We start from the raw sequence: 13616 nt of genomic DNA on the forward strand, positions 1-13616 counted from the left end.
GGAATGTGCTGGAGGAGCGCTGCTGAGTCAGCCTGTCAGAGTGGACCAGGGTTGTCTGTTAAAAAGATCCTAAGCCAAACACAAACCATATAATAGGTTCATAGAAGGAGGGCAGTAGTTCTGAGGCCTTGATGTCTCTGGCAAGAAAACACTATTTTTATAGAGCTCTTGGGGAAAGGAAAAACTCAATACTGAGAGAACTTGTTTGAAAGAATCATATTATACATGGATGATTCCCCAGCTCCTGGGAAGCTTAAATAACTCTGTTTTGTCTTAATGTTTCTTCATATCAGCAGATATTTATATTCTGTGTAAGTATACAAAAAAGCAGGAAGGGACCTCCATCTATATTTTAAAGGTAAGAAAATCAGGACTTACATTAAGTCTCATGTAAGGTTTCACAAAGAGGCTGTAGATAGAAAAAGGTCTCTAATTTTTTACTGGGGAAGAAACAGAAACAAACAATGAAGAAAGAGTAGAAAGATCTAATATAAACTGATTCTACATTCTAATGCTTTAGTTATGTGAAATGTTTTCCTTACATTAATAAGTATCATATTCAAGAGGCTTTTTTTTCCGTCTGATTTCAGATATTGACCCATTCAAACAATGAGCATCCTAGATGACTTTGAATGAGCTCACAGCGTGAGGCCAAAATTGATGGGTACTGTTAATGTCTACATTTCATGTTTCCCCCAGCTCTGCAGCAACACTTGGAGCAGAAGGCTCGGGGTAAACACCCAGAACTGGGAGGGCAGCTTGAGGCCCCCATCCTCCGGTTGACACGAAGCTCTTTCACAGTAATGACTATTGTTTCCCAAGTTGGCAGCATTTTGTTTTTCAACATCTCAAAAAGTTAATTAACAATTATTTAAAGTTCTCTGTTAAGAGAAGACAAACATAAAGGGAAGTGGTAACACGCCCTATCACTGGTTACAAAGCAACTCTGAAGCAAGACAGCATGGGACTCAACGTGGGCCTTCACACTCCTGCTGGTGACCTAACTCCTGATCACCACTGGCCACGTCTGTACAGGTCCGCATTCGGATATATGCGCACAGATCTGATTGGCTCTAATACTTTAGCCAGTTATGACCCCACTGGTCAAGTTAAAAGAAGTATTAGCAAAAGTCAAGAGGAATTGTGATTTTAAATTTAAGTCAGCTTAATGAAGTAAGAAAACAATTTAAGGTACTGGAGAACGATGGAAGTTGACATTGTTCTTACTGCTTTAAATCTACAAAATATAGTTGGCAGTGGTTCTGTCCAGTCAGTCACTGTCTCAGATGACTGATACCAGCCATCATTCATCCCAGGCGACTTGGGGTTGGGGTTGTGACCTGAATGGCCCAAGAAACCTACATTAGGACCTGCCATGTGCAGGTTGCTTTGCATACATCTCTCATTTACACTCACACATGATCTCACACAGTTCTAACCTAATCGTACAGATAAGGAAATGCAAAAAGCTCAAGGAGGTTAGGTCCCTTGTCTCAAAGTACACAACTGGTAAATGGCAGAGTGGAGACGACCCAGTTGTCTAAAGCCCAAGCACTACCCCATCCGGCTTCCTAGACACTTGTTAAAAAAAGAATAAAAGCACTCACTGGGCCTTAGTTCAAGGTAAGCCCGGCTTCTCAAGGAGAAGCTAATGAGATATACAGCGATCAAGCAAATTTCCCTTTCCAAAAAGGAAACAAATAGTAGATTGCACTGGAAGAACAAACATCATGAAAAGCCATCAGTAGAAGTAAGATGCCAACTTTTCCAGGTAAACTTTGCATTTGGCACTTAAAATTTACCCTCGACACTCAAAATTTTCTCTTCTGTGCCTTTTGTTTGGAGGGTGGTGTAAGGGGGAGTACTGCTGGTACTCTAGAAACAATAAGAAAAACAGCTTGCAAAAGCAGCTGTGACTAAGCTGTAGGGTTGCCAGAAACAGCAAGCGGGGAAATGATCAAGATAGCAATGCTCAGGGCCTCCAGGGCCCCACACTAAGCCACAGGGGGAGACTGTGGAGTGGGGCACCATGGTTTCTGCCACCTGAGGAAAGAGTGTGTGCTTGATGTTGACACTTCACAGGGAAGTGCGGGGAAGGCCAGACTAGGCAAAGCCCACTGCAGCAGGGAATTCTGACCAACCCACCAATCAGAGAACACAGCTTCACAGCTAGCTTACTATGGAATTTGTTTTTCTCTATTGTTAGATGAAGCTTGGAAAGAGCTCTCCTGAGAAAGTAATCTTCCTCAACTGAAAACTTAAATTCCTACCTATTCATTTTGATGATGAAACTAGTGATATATGGAGCCTACAGACTCAGACATTTGGATTCTGGAAACATTTCAGGCAATTGGAATCTAGTGTTATAGGTCAGGCTGCTGGGCCACTGACCCCAAGCAATGGCTTTTGCTCAGGCACACACAGACACACATACCCACACATACTCTAATGCTGTCTGGGCTACTTTCACTTACACAACAAGTATTTGCTTTCTCTATAGGTACCTTCTGCATGTACAGCACGGGACCAAGCACTATGTCAGGAATAAAAAGGAAGGAGGAACATTTTTTGAGCACCTACTAGTACCAGGTACCATGACTGACATTTTCACATGACCTTGCTGCTTACAATAATGCAGGGAAGGAAGTATTTTAACTCTTTATAGGTGATAAGACAGGCTTGAGGCAACAAGTGATGGTGGGGGTGCGTGGGAGGGGGGGTAAGGAATGACTCTTCTCACAGCTTTGCTCCAGCATACATGTTCCTTAACTCCAAGGGGAAACTCATGAAGATCCAGAATAGAAAGCAGAATAACAAAGGCTTTGAGAAGATACATATATCTAGTAATTCTACTTACAGGAATTTACCCAAAGAAAACAAAATCTCTGATTCAAAAAGATAAATGCACCCATTTATTGCCACATTATTTACAATAGCCAAGTTATGGAAGCAACCAAAGTGTCCATCAATAGATGAATGGATAAAGAAGATGTGGTACATATATATAATGAAATATTATTCAGCCATAAAAATGAAAGAAATCCTGCCATTTGCAACAATATGGATGGAACTAGAGGATATGCTCAGTGAAATAAGCCAGGTGAAGAAAGACAATTCCATATGATTTCACTTATTTGTGGACTCTAAAAACAAAACAAAACAAAATGAACAAAATAGCAGTAGACTCATAGACACTGAAAAGTGACTGGTGGTTGGTTATCATGGGGGAGGGGTTGGGGTGGGTGGGTGGGGAGAGTGAGGGGTATAAAGGGACAGAAAAACCTCAATCATAATATAAATTGGTCACGGGGATGGTAGTACAGAATGGATATTACAGCCAATGGTTCTGTAACATCTTCTATGTTGACAGTAACTGCACTAGTTGGGGTGAGGATTTAATAATGTGTATAACTGTTGAACCATTGTGTTGTGTACTTGAAACCAATATAATATTGTGTATTAACTATACATCAGTAAAAAAATTTTTTTTAAAGCAGATAGAATATAAATTTTAATATATATTCCCCCCCACAACCCCAACTCATTGTTGGACCAATGGGAAGGTGAATTTATATAATCTTTCTTAAAAGCAATTAGAAATGATCTATCAGAAATCTTAGCATTCTAAAAAGCTTTTAATCCCTGCAATTCCCTTCCAGGCAATTAATTTGAAGTTAATAATTTTGAATGTTTAGGAGAAAAAAATAAACATACACACAAATGAGGTGGTCTACTGCAAAATTGTTTATAAATGTGAAAATTGGAAATAACTTAAAAAGTCCATCAGAAGTGAATTGGCTACATATACTTTAAGGGAAAGAATAGATTATGGTACGGAAAATAACAAAATCTGTAGTCCACCAGTCATGAGTTCTAATACCATCTGTGCAACATGCTTAGTGTGTGACTTGGGCAAGTTACCTGACCTCTCTGAGCCTCTCTCTGAGTTTTCTCAGCTATATAAATTGGGATGATTATATGTGGCATGTATTAATTCTATGGTAAATGTTAACTATTATTATGACTTTAACAATAAATATTCTGTACTGTGGAATGCTATGCAATCGCTAAAAATATAGTTCTAGATTACACAGAAAACTATCAAAACCTGCTAAACGAGAAAAACAGATTATAAAACAGTATGTAAAGTATGAACCTATTTTTTTAAAAAGGATATATGCACAAACAGAAAGACTGAAATACACCTATTAATTGAGATTATGGGTGATTTAAATTCTTTTTAAAAATCTGTATTTTTTATAACTAAGGTGATTTGCTTTGAAAATAATGAAAAAAAAAACCTTTTATGAAAAAGAAAGATGTGCTTTGTTTTTAAGTGGAAAGTGAACTTGAGGATTTCTTAACCATGGAGTTCTGTGGGCCTCCTGAAACAGATCAACATTTTAATGACTGAGGAAAATGAGAACAGATTTGAGGACTGTTATAGCCATTTCAAAATGTCTTTGGGGGAGAGTAATGCAGCCTCCTAAATTAGTACATGTTCATAATCTTGAAACCTAAGAGAAGTTACATGCCAGACTGTAAGGAAATTTAATTTGTTGAGTTTCTTCTTTCTGTTTTTTTCTAAAACTACCTTTAATAAGCAAAAAGTTAAGTGTATTAATTTAGGACAGATACTTAGATTCTGACAGTCTAGTGGTGTGGGCAACCTTAGGACAAAGGACATAGTGAGGAGGGCACCAAGGGACCAATAGTCCCTTCTAAGGAAGCCACAGAATACTTGTAAAGGCATAATCAACGTGCTAATTCCTAAGAATTTACAAAATTTATATTTAAAAGACAGAACTCTTCATATTTCCAACAAAGCACTCTAAGCAACTACCTTTTCAAGAATCTGGAGACTTGGTTTTATTTCTGGCTTCATTATTATGAAGCTATATGGCTTTGGGCATATCATGAAAAAGAAAATGCACACCAAAATGACAATACGTTAGTTTTCAAGGATAAATATGGAAAGTAGACTGGAATACTTGGGTTGGCTGCTCAACCCATGTTCTCCCCTGTTGGGAAGTCACGGTGTCAGATCAAGAAAAGCTGAAGACCAGTCTCCAACAGGATGCTTGTGAATACTTGAAGAGCTCATAGTCAAGCAAGCACGAATACTTGCATGAACCTAGAGGTACTGGGCACACACTGACTTACTGCTCTTCCACTTTTAGGCAAGTTACTTAAGCTGATTTTGCTTCAGTTTCCACATTTGCCAAAAGGTCTTACTTTTACTCTGTATGTATGTTGTGGCATAATATTGCATAAAAGAGATTTGAGTTTAAACCCTGGCTCTGCCATGTGCTATCTAAGAGATCTGGGACCAGGGCCTTAAGTCAGCTCTGAATTTCAGTTCCCCCATCTGTCAAAGAGAGAAGGAAATAACATAGGTATCTTACAAATGTACTGTCAGAATTAAATGAAACAATGCCTTTGGGTGCTGATTCCTGGAAAGTGTTCCATAAATAATAACTTACTAACACCTCATAGAGTTCATCTCAGAAAATAAGGGAGGAAAATGGTATGAAAGGTAGTTTTGACATAACTTATCAGCAACACTACTGTAATCTCAAGGCTACAATTTCAGAGACACTACTAAATTCTCATCATATTTTCCTTCCTCCATGTGGACATGGCCGGTTTAAGGACATTCCTAGGTATTTTCTACCAATCTTTGCCACTCTGTGTTTTCCTCCTCTCCTTTTCTAGCAACAGGGCTCTCACCCACAGGTGCCAATAGCTAGATGCAGGCATTTCCTGCTCAGGCCTCTCTTCAATCAGCTCCAAGATGCTATTTGTTGAAACAAGAAGCCCTACTTTTATTAAGCACCATTGAGGAACATCACACCATAACCAGTAACCATTTGTGTGTCTTAAACATTCAGGTAGTCTGTGATCCTGCCACTTCCTGTGAAGACACCCCAGTCTCCTATTCCATGTGTACCAGCTCCACCCAGCTAAGTCAGTTCAGTAGTTATCTACATCTCACTTTGTCACCATTCCTTGTTTAAATGGGTATCTACAAATTTAGCTTTCTTTTTGCTGCCTCCTTTAGCTTCAAAGTCATTCACGGAGTACTTCTGTTAAGCAAATACTGTGCTATGCCAAGGAGATTGAAAAATGAACAAGACAGAGCCTTCAAGTTGTTCAAATGTTAACATGGGAGACAGAGATATAAAAATAATTGTCTAAAAAAGTAAAGAGGTAGTATAGGCATTGGGGTGTCTTGGAGAAAGATACTCTGAGTGAGACAAAATTTGGTGACATTACATAGAGACTTAAAATAGCCAAAACAATCTTGAAAAAAAACAAAGTTGGGAGACTCATACTTACTGATTTTAATGCTTATTACAAAGCTACAATAAAACAGTGTGCTACTTGTGTAAAGACGCATATATAGATTAATGGGACAGAATTAAGAGTCCTGAAATAAACTCATCTATCTATGGCCACCTGATTTTGACAAGAGTGTTAAGACCATCCAGTGGATAAAGAACAGTCTTTTCAGTAAATGGTACTGGGGCAGCTGGATATCTACATGCAGAAGAATTAAGTTGAATCCACTCATGCCATATACAAAAATTAACTCAAAATGGATTGAAGGCCTAAATGTAAGTACTAAAACTATAAAATGCTTAGAAGAAAATATAGGTATACAGGTGTAAATCTTTGTAATTTTGGATTGGGTAATGGTGTCTTAGATATGACATCAAAAGCACAAGCACCAAAGGAAAAAATACAAAAGTTGGACTTCATCAAAATGAAAAACTTCAGTGCTTCAAAGGACATGACTGAGCATATGGAAAGATAACCCATAGAAATGGAGAAAATATCTACAAATCATGTATCTGATAAAGGGTCTAGTATCCAGACTATAAAAAGGACTTTTATGACTCAACAACAGAAAAGACAACCCAGTTTTAAAATGGGTAAAGGATTTGAATTGACATTTCTTCAAAGATAAACAGATGTCCAATAAGCACATGAAACACTGCTCAACATCTTAGTCACCAGGAAAATCAAATACAAATTGAAACCACAATGAGATACCACTTCATACCCCCTAGAAATGGCTATAATAAAAAAACAAAAAAAGGGTTGGTTACAATATGGAAAAATTAGAGCCCTCATCCATTGCTGGCAGGAATGTAAAATGGTGCCACTGCTGTGGAAAACAGCTGGGCAATTCCTCAAAATTTGAAACATAGAGCTACCCCATGACCCACCCGGTCCACTCCTAGGGATATATGCAAGAGAACTGACAACATATTCATACAAAAACTTGTACATGAATATTCACTGCATTATTAATAATAGTTAAAAAGTGGACACAACCCAAATGTCCACCAACATTTATTATGAATGGATAAATCAAATGTGGTATAACCATAGAATAGAATATTATTCAGCCATGGAAAGGAATGAACTGATACATGCTACCCATGAATGAACAATGAACACATTAGGCTAAGTGAAGGAAGTCAGTCCCAAAAACCACATATTATATGATTCCATTTATGTGAAATGCCCAGAATAGGCAAATCCATATAGACAGAAAATAAATTAGCACTTGTCAAGGAAATGGTGAGTGACTGCTAAGGAGCATGGTGTTTCTTTTTGGTGTGATGAAGATGTTCTGTAATTAGTGGTGGTGGTTGTATGGCCTTGTGAACGCATTCTAAACCATTGAATTATACACTTTCAAGGGGTGAATTTTGTGGTATGTGAATTATACTTCAATTTTTAATAAAGGGGCAGTCATTTGAACTGAGTCTTAAAGGATGTGCTCATTGGGTGGACAACGGTGGGTAGAGAATTTTAGGCAGAAGAGAATGAGAAAAGGTCTGGAAGCTACAAACAAGTAATGCATTCAGGGATGTGAAAGTGGCTCTGAGGCTGGAGTAAGGGATACACCCCGGAGTGCCAGAAAGCACAAGACGGTGAAGGGATAATAATGAAGGCCCTGTAGGCTAACCAAGGAGAAGGACCTGGGTGCCTTCAATGAGAATGAGGTCTCCTCCCTCACACATGACACACCTCACAGAATGACACAGCTAAACTGCTGGGCTCAACCCATCTTGTCAAAGAAGCCTACTTCCATCAACTCTGAATTATCTAACAACCCCACTCCACTTTGGCAAGCCCAATACTCATTTTCTCACCATTTGTAAAATCCGTTTATTCACAGCACCAGTTATTCCAAGTTTTCTCCCCACCAGAATATAAACTCCTTGAGGGCAGCCCTGTTTCCCATCTTGACTATAGGAGTATGAGCATAGAGGACTCTGTGGAATTCCAAAGATGCACACTGAGATTTCAATTTTGACCAAGTTCTGAGCTTTCCTAACTGTACAAACCCTTGCTCATATTGTCACCCTGTTTGGAATGACCTCCTAATCACAAGTTCATTCAAAACTTCGCCATCCTTTGTGGTCTATTTGACATGCAGCTACCTTAAGAAGTCTTTCTTTGCTTCCCTGCCTGGATATGAAATCTGTCTTTTAAAGAGGGTGTACTTCGTACTTTTCTTATGGCACTGATTTCCCCCTCCTTATACTGCAGTTATTTGGGTATTCCTCCCATCTCACACACCTCTTATCCCACACTTACTGGAATCTAAACACCTTAGGATAAGGTGTCTTTCCCAGCCTGGGAACTCCCAGCACTGTACTGGATAGAGTCTGATTTGAAGTGTTCAGCAAAAATGACAGAAACAGAGAAAAATATGGATTACCACACACACACACAAATTTTTTTTTAAATCCTAGAAAAAACTACAAAAAAACAGGATGTAGGCACAAATAACAGAGAGTATATGTTGAATCAATTTATGACCACTTGGCTTGTTTATATCTGGTCATTTTCATCACATGGATTTCATTTTGCTAGACCTCCAGAAGACTCAGACAAAGAGTTATGGCCTCCCAGCTGCTGCATTCCCAAGTCTGTGGTTTTCCTAGGATATAAACAAAAGATTCTGGAGGTATGGTCTCTGTTAATATTTGCTGGTGTTGGTCTGGGGAGAAATGGGTGGTGGGGTGGTGGGGGCAGTTTGAGAAATCCACCTAATGAACTGACAGTTCATGTAAGCAACACCTGGAGTGTTAAACACCCTACAACTGTTATTTTACTGGGGAAAAAAAAACCTTCTCTTCCTTTGGTAAATGTAAAAATTCTTTCACCAGCTCCATTCCAATATAAAGTGTGTGGCAGTTCAGGAGAGATGGCAGCTGGAACAGATCATATTCAGGATGTAGTGAACATTCACCAGCAGCTAGGGGATAATCAGAGACCACAAAACAAATAGTCAGGGCCATGTTTCTTGAAGAAAATGGGGTGGCTCAATTTGCCTGCTCAGAGCGTTCTGCTTGTAAACATTGAGAATACTGGAAATACACATCACATCTGATTGGCAAAAGGATCAGCCTTTTGAATAGAAACTCTGTGACATCAGCTGTTCAGGACTCCCCACTTAGCTTCATAAAATCCTGAAGCTTAAGTTTTGGTTTTAGTCCTATTTTTGTTAAATTTTTACAGCCCACTACAAAACAAAATTCAGACCAAATGTCTGCTTATACATCCTCATGACATGGCCCCTCCTCCTGACAAGAGGGAAAGACACCTAACATTCATTGGCACCAGGCCAGTCACTGTCTTCATGCTCCACCCTCACAACACTCTGGGAGGCAGACACCCACATTTCACACACCGAGGAGGTAACTTGGGACCAGAGAGCTTAAGTCACTTACTCTGTTCCCCAAAGGAAAAATGAGAAGAGTTAGGTCTGACTCTAAAGCCAGTGTTTTTTCCACTGTATGCTGCAACTGGCCAGTATACCCCCAGAGAAGTTCTTTCTCCTGAATTTGTAAGAATGCTACAAGACTCTGTATGATTGGCAAATTTTTTCTGTAAAGGGCCAGTTAGTAAATATTTAGGCTTTATGAGCCATATAGTCTCAGTTGTAATTACTTAATTCTGCCAGCATAGCACAAAAACAGCCATAGATAATATGTAAATGAATGAGCATTGCTGTGTTCCAATAAAACTTTACAGAAACAGACAGTAGGCCAGATTTGGCCCACAGGCTATGGTGTACTGGCTCCTACTCCAGAAAGTTATAAAATGGGCAGCTTCATGTTATTTGGCTTAGAAGTCAATAAAGAATCGCCTATTTCCAACTTAACAAATATGAGATCCTTCTATATTCTGTATGGTCCAGGCACTTAAGGAATTTACATTCTTTTAGGAAGGAAAAAACACAGGTACATAAAAGTCAGTTAGCAACATGAGGCAGCATGTGGTAAGTAGCAAAGGAGAAGACTTATGGCTGACCAATGGACCACCAAGATATTAGAAAAGCAGGGTCTACAACCTGATCAAATAATCCAGCCTTGGTACCAGAGCTCAAAAAGTTGGAAAACCTCTCAGAAGTTACTCCAATAAAAACACCCATTCTATTCTGGTCAGGTCACATTCAGGTTTTCACCATATGTCAGATGCCAATCAAACACATGTCCACGTACCTGCTGCCTGGCTCATTCTCAAAGGACAAGCAACTGACCTAAGGTGCAAGATAAACTGAGCACTCCCAGAGGTCCTCCACACTCCTCCCTGCTCCTACTCAAGAGCCTGGAGAAGCCATAGGCAAGCACTGGGAGAAGCCATCTGTGGTCACTCCTGAAGTCTAGGAAGAAGCACTGCCTGAAACCTTACCTTGCTCATGGCAGTCAGGGCAGGATCACAGGCAGCGTCCAGATCTTGAACCAACAACTGAATGCTGCTAGAGATGACACTGCAAATCAAACAAATTACTGTGGTCATAACTTAAGAAACTGAATTACTGAAGGACTGACACAGCCCCTTCCAAATGTTTTAGGCACCTCTGTAAAAATCAGACTCATCATTTAATCAGGAAAACTCGAGTTTCATTTCAAAAGGCAATGAATGGTACTGAGGAGCTCTGGCTCTTTCTTCATTCTCGCTGCATGTTTGTTCTTATTCAGGTGTGTCTCAACTCAGGCAGGCACAAAATCCCACAGCTAGTCTCTTTCATCGCCACACCCAGAAGCCCTCTTTATTTTCTCCTCCCAAAGTACCTGACTTTCCAAAATGTTTAAATCAGAACGTGGGAAAACAGAGTGGAAATAAGGAGAGGAAATGACCTAAGAGAATTCTGACTTAGACTCAAGTGGCTGATGTGAAAGCTAAAGCTTGGTCTATCCCAATCTCATTTAATGACTGCAACAAAAACACTGCAAGGCAGGACCAGGGAAAGGACTATTTCAAGAAGGCTTTATAGAACTTCTTAGACAGACACCATCCCATCCCAACCCCCCTCGCCCCCACCACCCACCCTACATGGCTAAAATCAAGCTGCTTACACTTTATTTTCTAAGACACTGCAGGCAGGGCAGGCCCTCTGTGGATTGAGGGGCAGATGGGAGGCCCTAGACCTGGCCTTCCTGCACAGATGGCCATGGGAGGATCTCCTCTTTTGTTTTTCTAGATAGCGCAACAATAAAGACCCCACAAGCTAAAAATGACCACATCGGAGGCAGAATGCGAGGCAGCTGCACCAACGTCTCATGTTTCTTCTCAGTGGTCAGTGGAGCATCATTCTGACCCAACAGGAGCCTCTGGAAACCTCTTAGGTCCTGCAGTGATCTAGAGCCAATAGCCTGAGACATACTGCTTCATGAAGGGGAAGGGGCAGGCCTTGAGCAAATATGTGCAAGGTACATACGTGCTGAATGTGTCCATTTCTCCAGTCAGATTGATTCGTTCAATCAGACTTACATCAACCTTTTCTTTGAGTTTTTCTTCCAGCTATATTAGAAAATAAGAAAGAAAATCATACTTAATTATCCAAAGGAGTACCATAATAATGCTTAACATTTACTGAGTTTGATGACAGAGGCACAATTCCAGGCACTTTTCATTACTGACTCATTTAATTCTCACAACCCTATGAGGAAGACGCTATTATTAAATTCATCTCCATTTCACAAATGAGAAAATGAAGGAGTGACTACCCAAGATAGTAAGTGGTAGAGCCAGGAATCAAACCTCCTCTAGAACCTGGGCCTTTTAGCACTGGGGTGTACTTGCCTCTTGTGACACATTGACAATTCATTAATTTTAAAAGGACCTCAACTTTTAGAACACTCCCTGCCCCTTGGACGGCAGGCTCATTCACCAACACTGGAAGCCTTTGGTGGCAGATGGCAGTAAAATCAGTTAAAGTATTTAGCAAGCACTACTATGGGCCACCTGCTGTGTTAAGGTGTTGGGAACACTGAGATAAAAAACACAGTCTCTGCCTTCACCAGCCTACCGCTAAGGAGAGAAACACTGGCCTTGATCCTAGCAGCCTCAAAGAAAAATAAAACTGACCAGGAATTGTAAATATCTCAAAACATTCCAGGAATTGATTCATCTACCACTCCAAACCCTATGTATGCCACAAACTCTAAGAATAAGGAATGTTTTGTCTTACATTTTAAAATGCTTTTAGGGGTGCATAAATTAGTGTAACCCTTTTGTTAGACAATTTATTTAAAAAACAAAATCTTAAATATACACACTCTTTAGGCCAGCAATTTCACATCTAGAAATATATTCTAATGAATAATGAGAACAGTGTACAAAGATTGCAAGTACTCTTTGCAGTATTAATTCAACCAGTATGCACTGAAAGCCTCTTTTTTGCTGGGTTCTGTAATAAAGGGTTAACAGAACAGATAGTCCTCTTCTCATAAAGATGACATTATAGTTGTTACTCATAGTAGTGAAAAACCGGAAACAATCTACAGTGCTTATAGGGGACTGGTGAAACTGCTTAAGGCGTAGGCTTATGGTGCTTCAACTCTTCAGAGTCCTTTCCTTTCACACTGAAAAAACAATCCTTTCCCCTTTGCCTGCTTGGCTTCAGTTACACAACCTCTTAAGGTCCTGGAACACAGTAAGAACACACTAAGGTCTTTTCCCCCTCAGGCCTTCACACTTCTTCTTACACACACACACATACACTCAGGCCTTCACACTTCTACTTACACACACACACACACACTCAGGCCTTCACACTTCTACTTACACACACACACAGACACACACACACACACACACACACACACACACCCTCTCAGCTCTTCCAAACTCCTCATTAAGCACTAAGGTCTTTTCCCCCTCAGGACTTCACACTTCTACCCCTCATTAAGCACTCTCCCTCCTCTGCCTCATTATCACCTCCTCACAGAGGCCCTCCTTGACTACCCCACTTCAGTAGGAAACTCCCTAGCTAGCACAGCAGCCTTTGTTTCCTTCCTAGCACTTATCACAAAATTTATCTTGGCTTATTTATTATGTGGTTCCTCCATTACTTCTAAGTTCCATGACAGTAAGAAACTTGTCAACTTTGTTCACCACTATTAATTAACACCAAATACAGTGACTGGTACATAGTAAGTGCTGCATAAAGATGTCTTGAAGGAATGAATGCAACACCCTTTGCATTCAGCACCTAAAGTGTTCAGCATAAAAGTGTTAACAGTTAATGAACTATATTGGTAAGTTATTGGCATTGTGTTTAAGTTTTATTTTTTAATTCTTCA

At 39.8% G+C, this 13616-nt stretch overlaps 1 protein-coding gene and 1 long non-coding RNA gene across 2 annotated transcripts in view; one reads left to right on the forward strand and one right to left on the reverse strand.

The window, feature by feature from the left end:
* Positions 1–13616, forward strand: part of LOC140849063 (uncharacterized) — a 74372-nt gene that overhangs the window by 35132 nt on the left and 25624 nt on the right. Inside the window, exon 4 of the long non-coding RNA XR_012130550.1 lies at positions 8896–8989. This is a non-coding gene — a long non-coding RNA (uncharacterized lncRNA). The remainder of the gene's footprint in view (positions 1–8895; positions 8990–13616) is intronic.
* VPS53 (VPS53 subunit of GARP complex) overlaps positions 1–13616 on the reverse strand; it is a 178146-nt gene that overhangs the window by 32544 nt on the left and 131986 nt on the right. The window contains exons 16-17 of the mRNA XM_037022830.2: positions 11750–11832; positions 10720–10798 (exon numbers count right to left, since the gene is read on the reverse strand). Of these exons, the coding sequence (XP_036878725.2) occupies positions 10720–10798; positions 11750–11832 (162 nt within the window). The remainder of the gene's footprint in view (positions 1–10719; positions 10799–11749; positions 11833–13616) is intronic.

Source organism: Manis javanica, chromosome 4 (assembly GCF_040802235.1).
Source record: "Manis javanica isolate MJ-LG chromosome 4, MJ_LKY, whole genome shotgun sequence".
Lineage (NCBI taxonomy): Eukaryota > Metazoa > Chordata > Mammalia > Pholidota > Manidae > Manis > Manis javanica.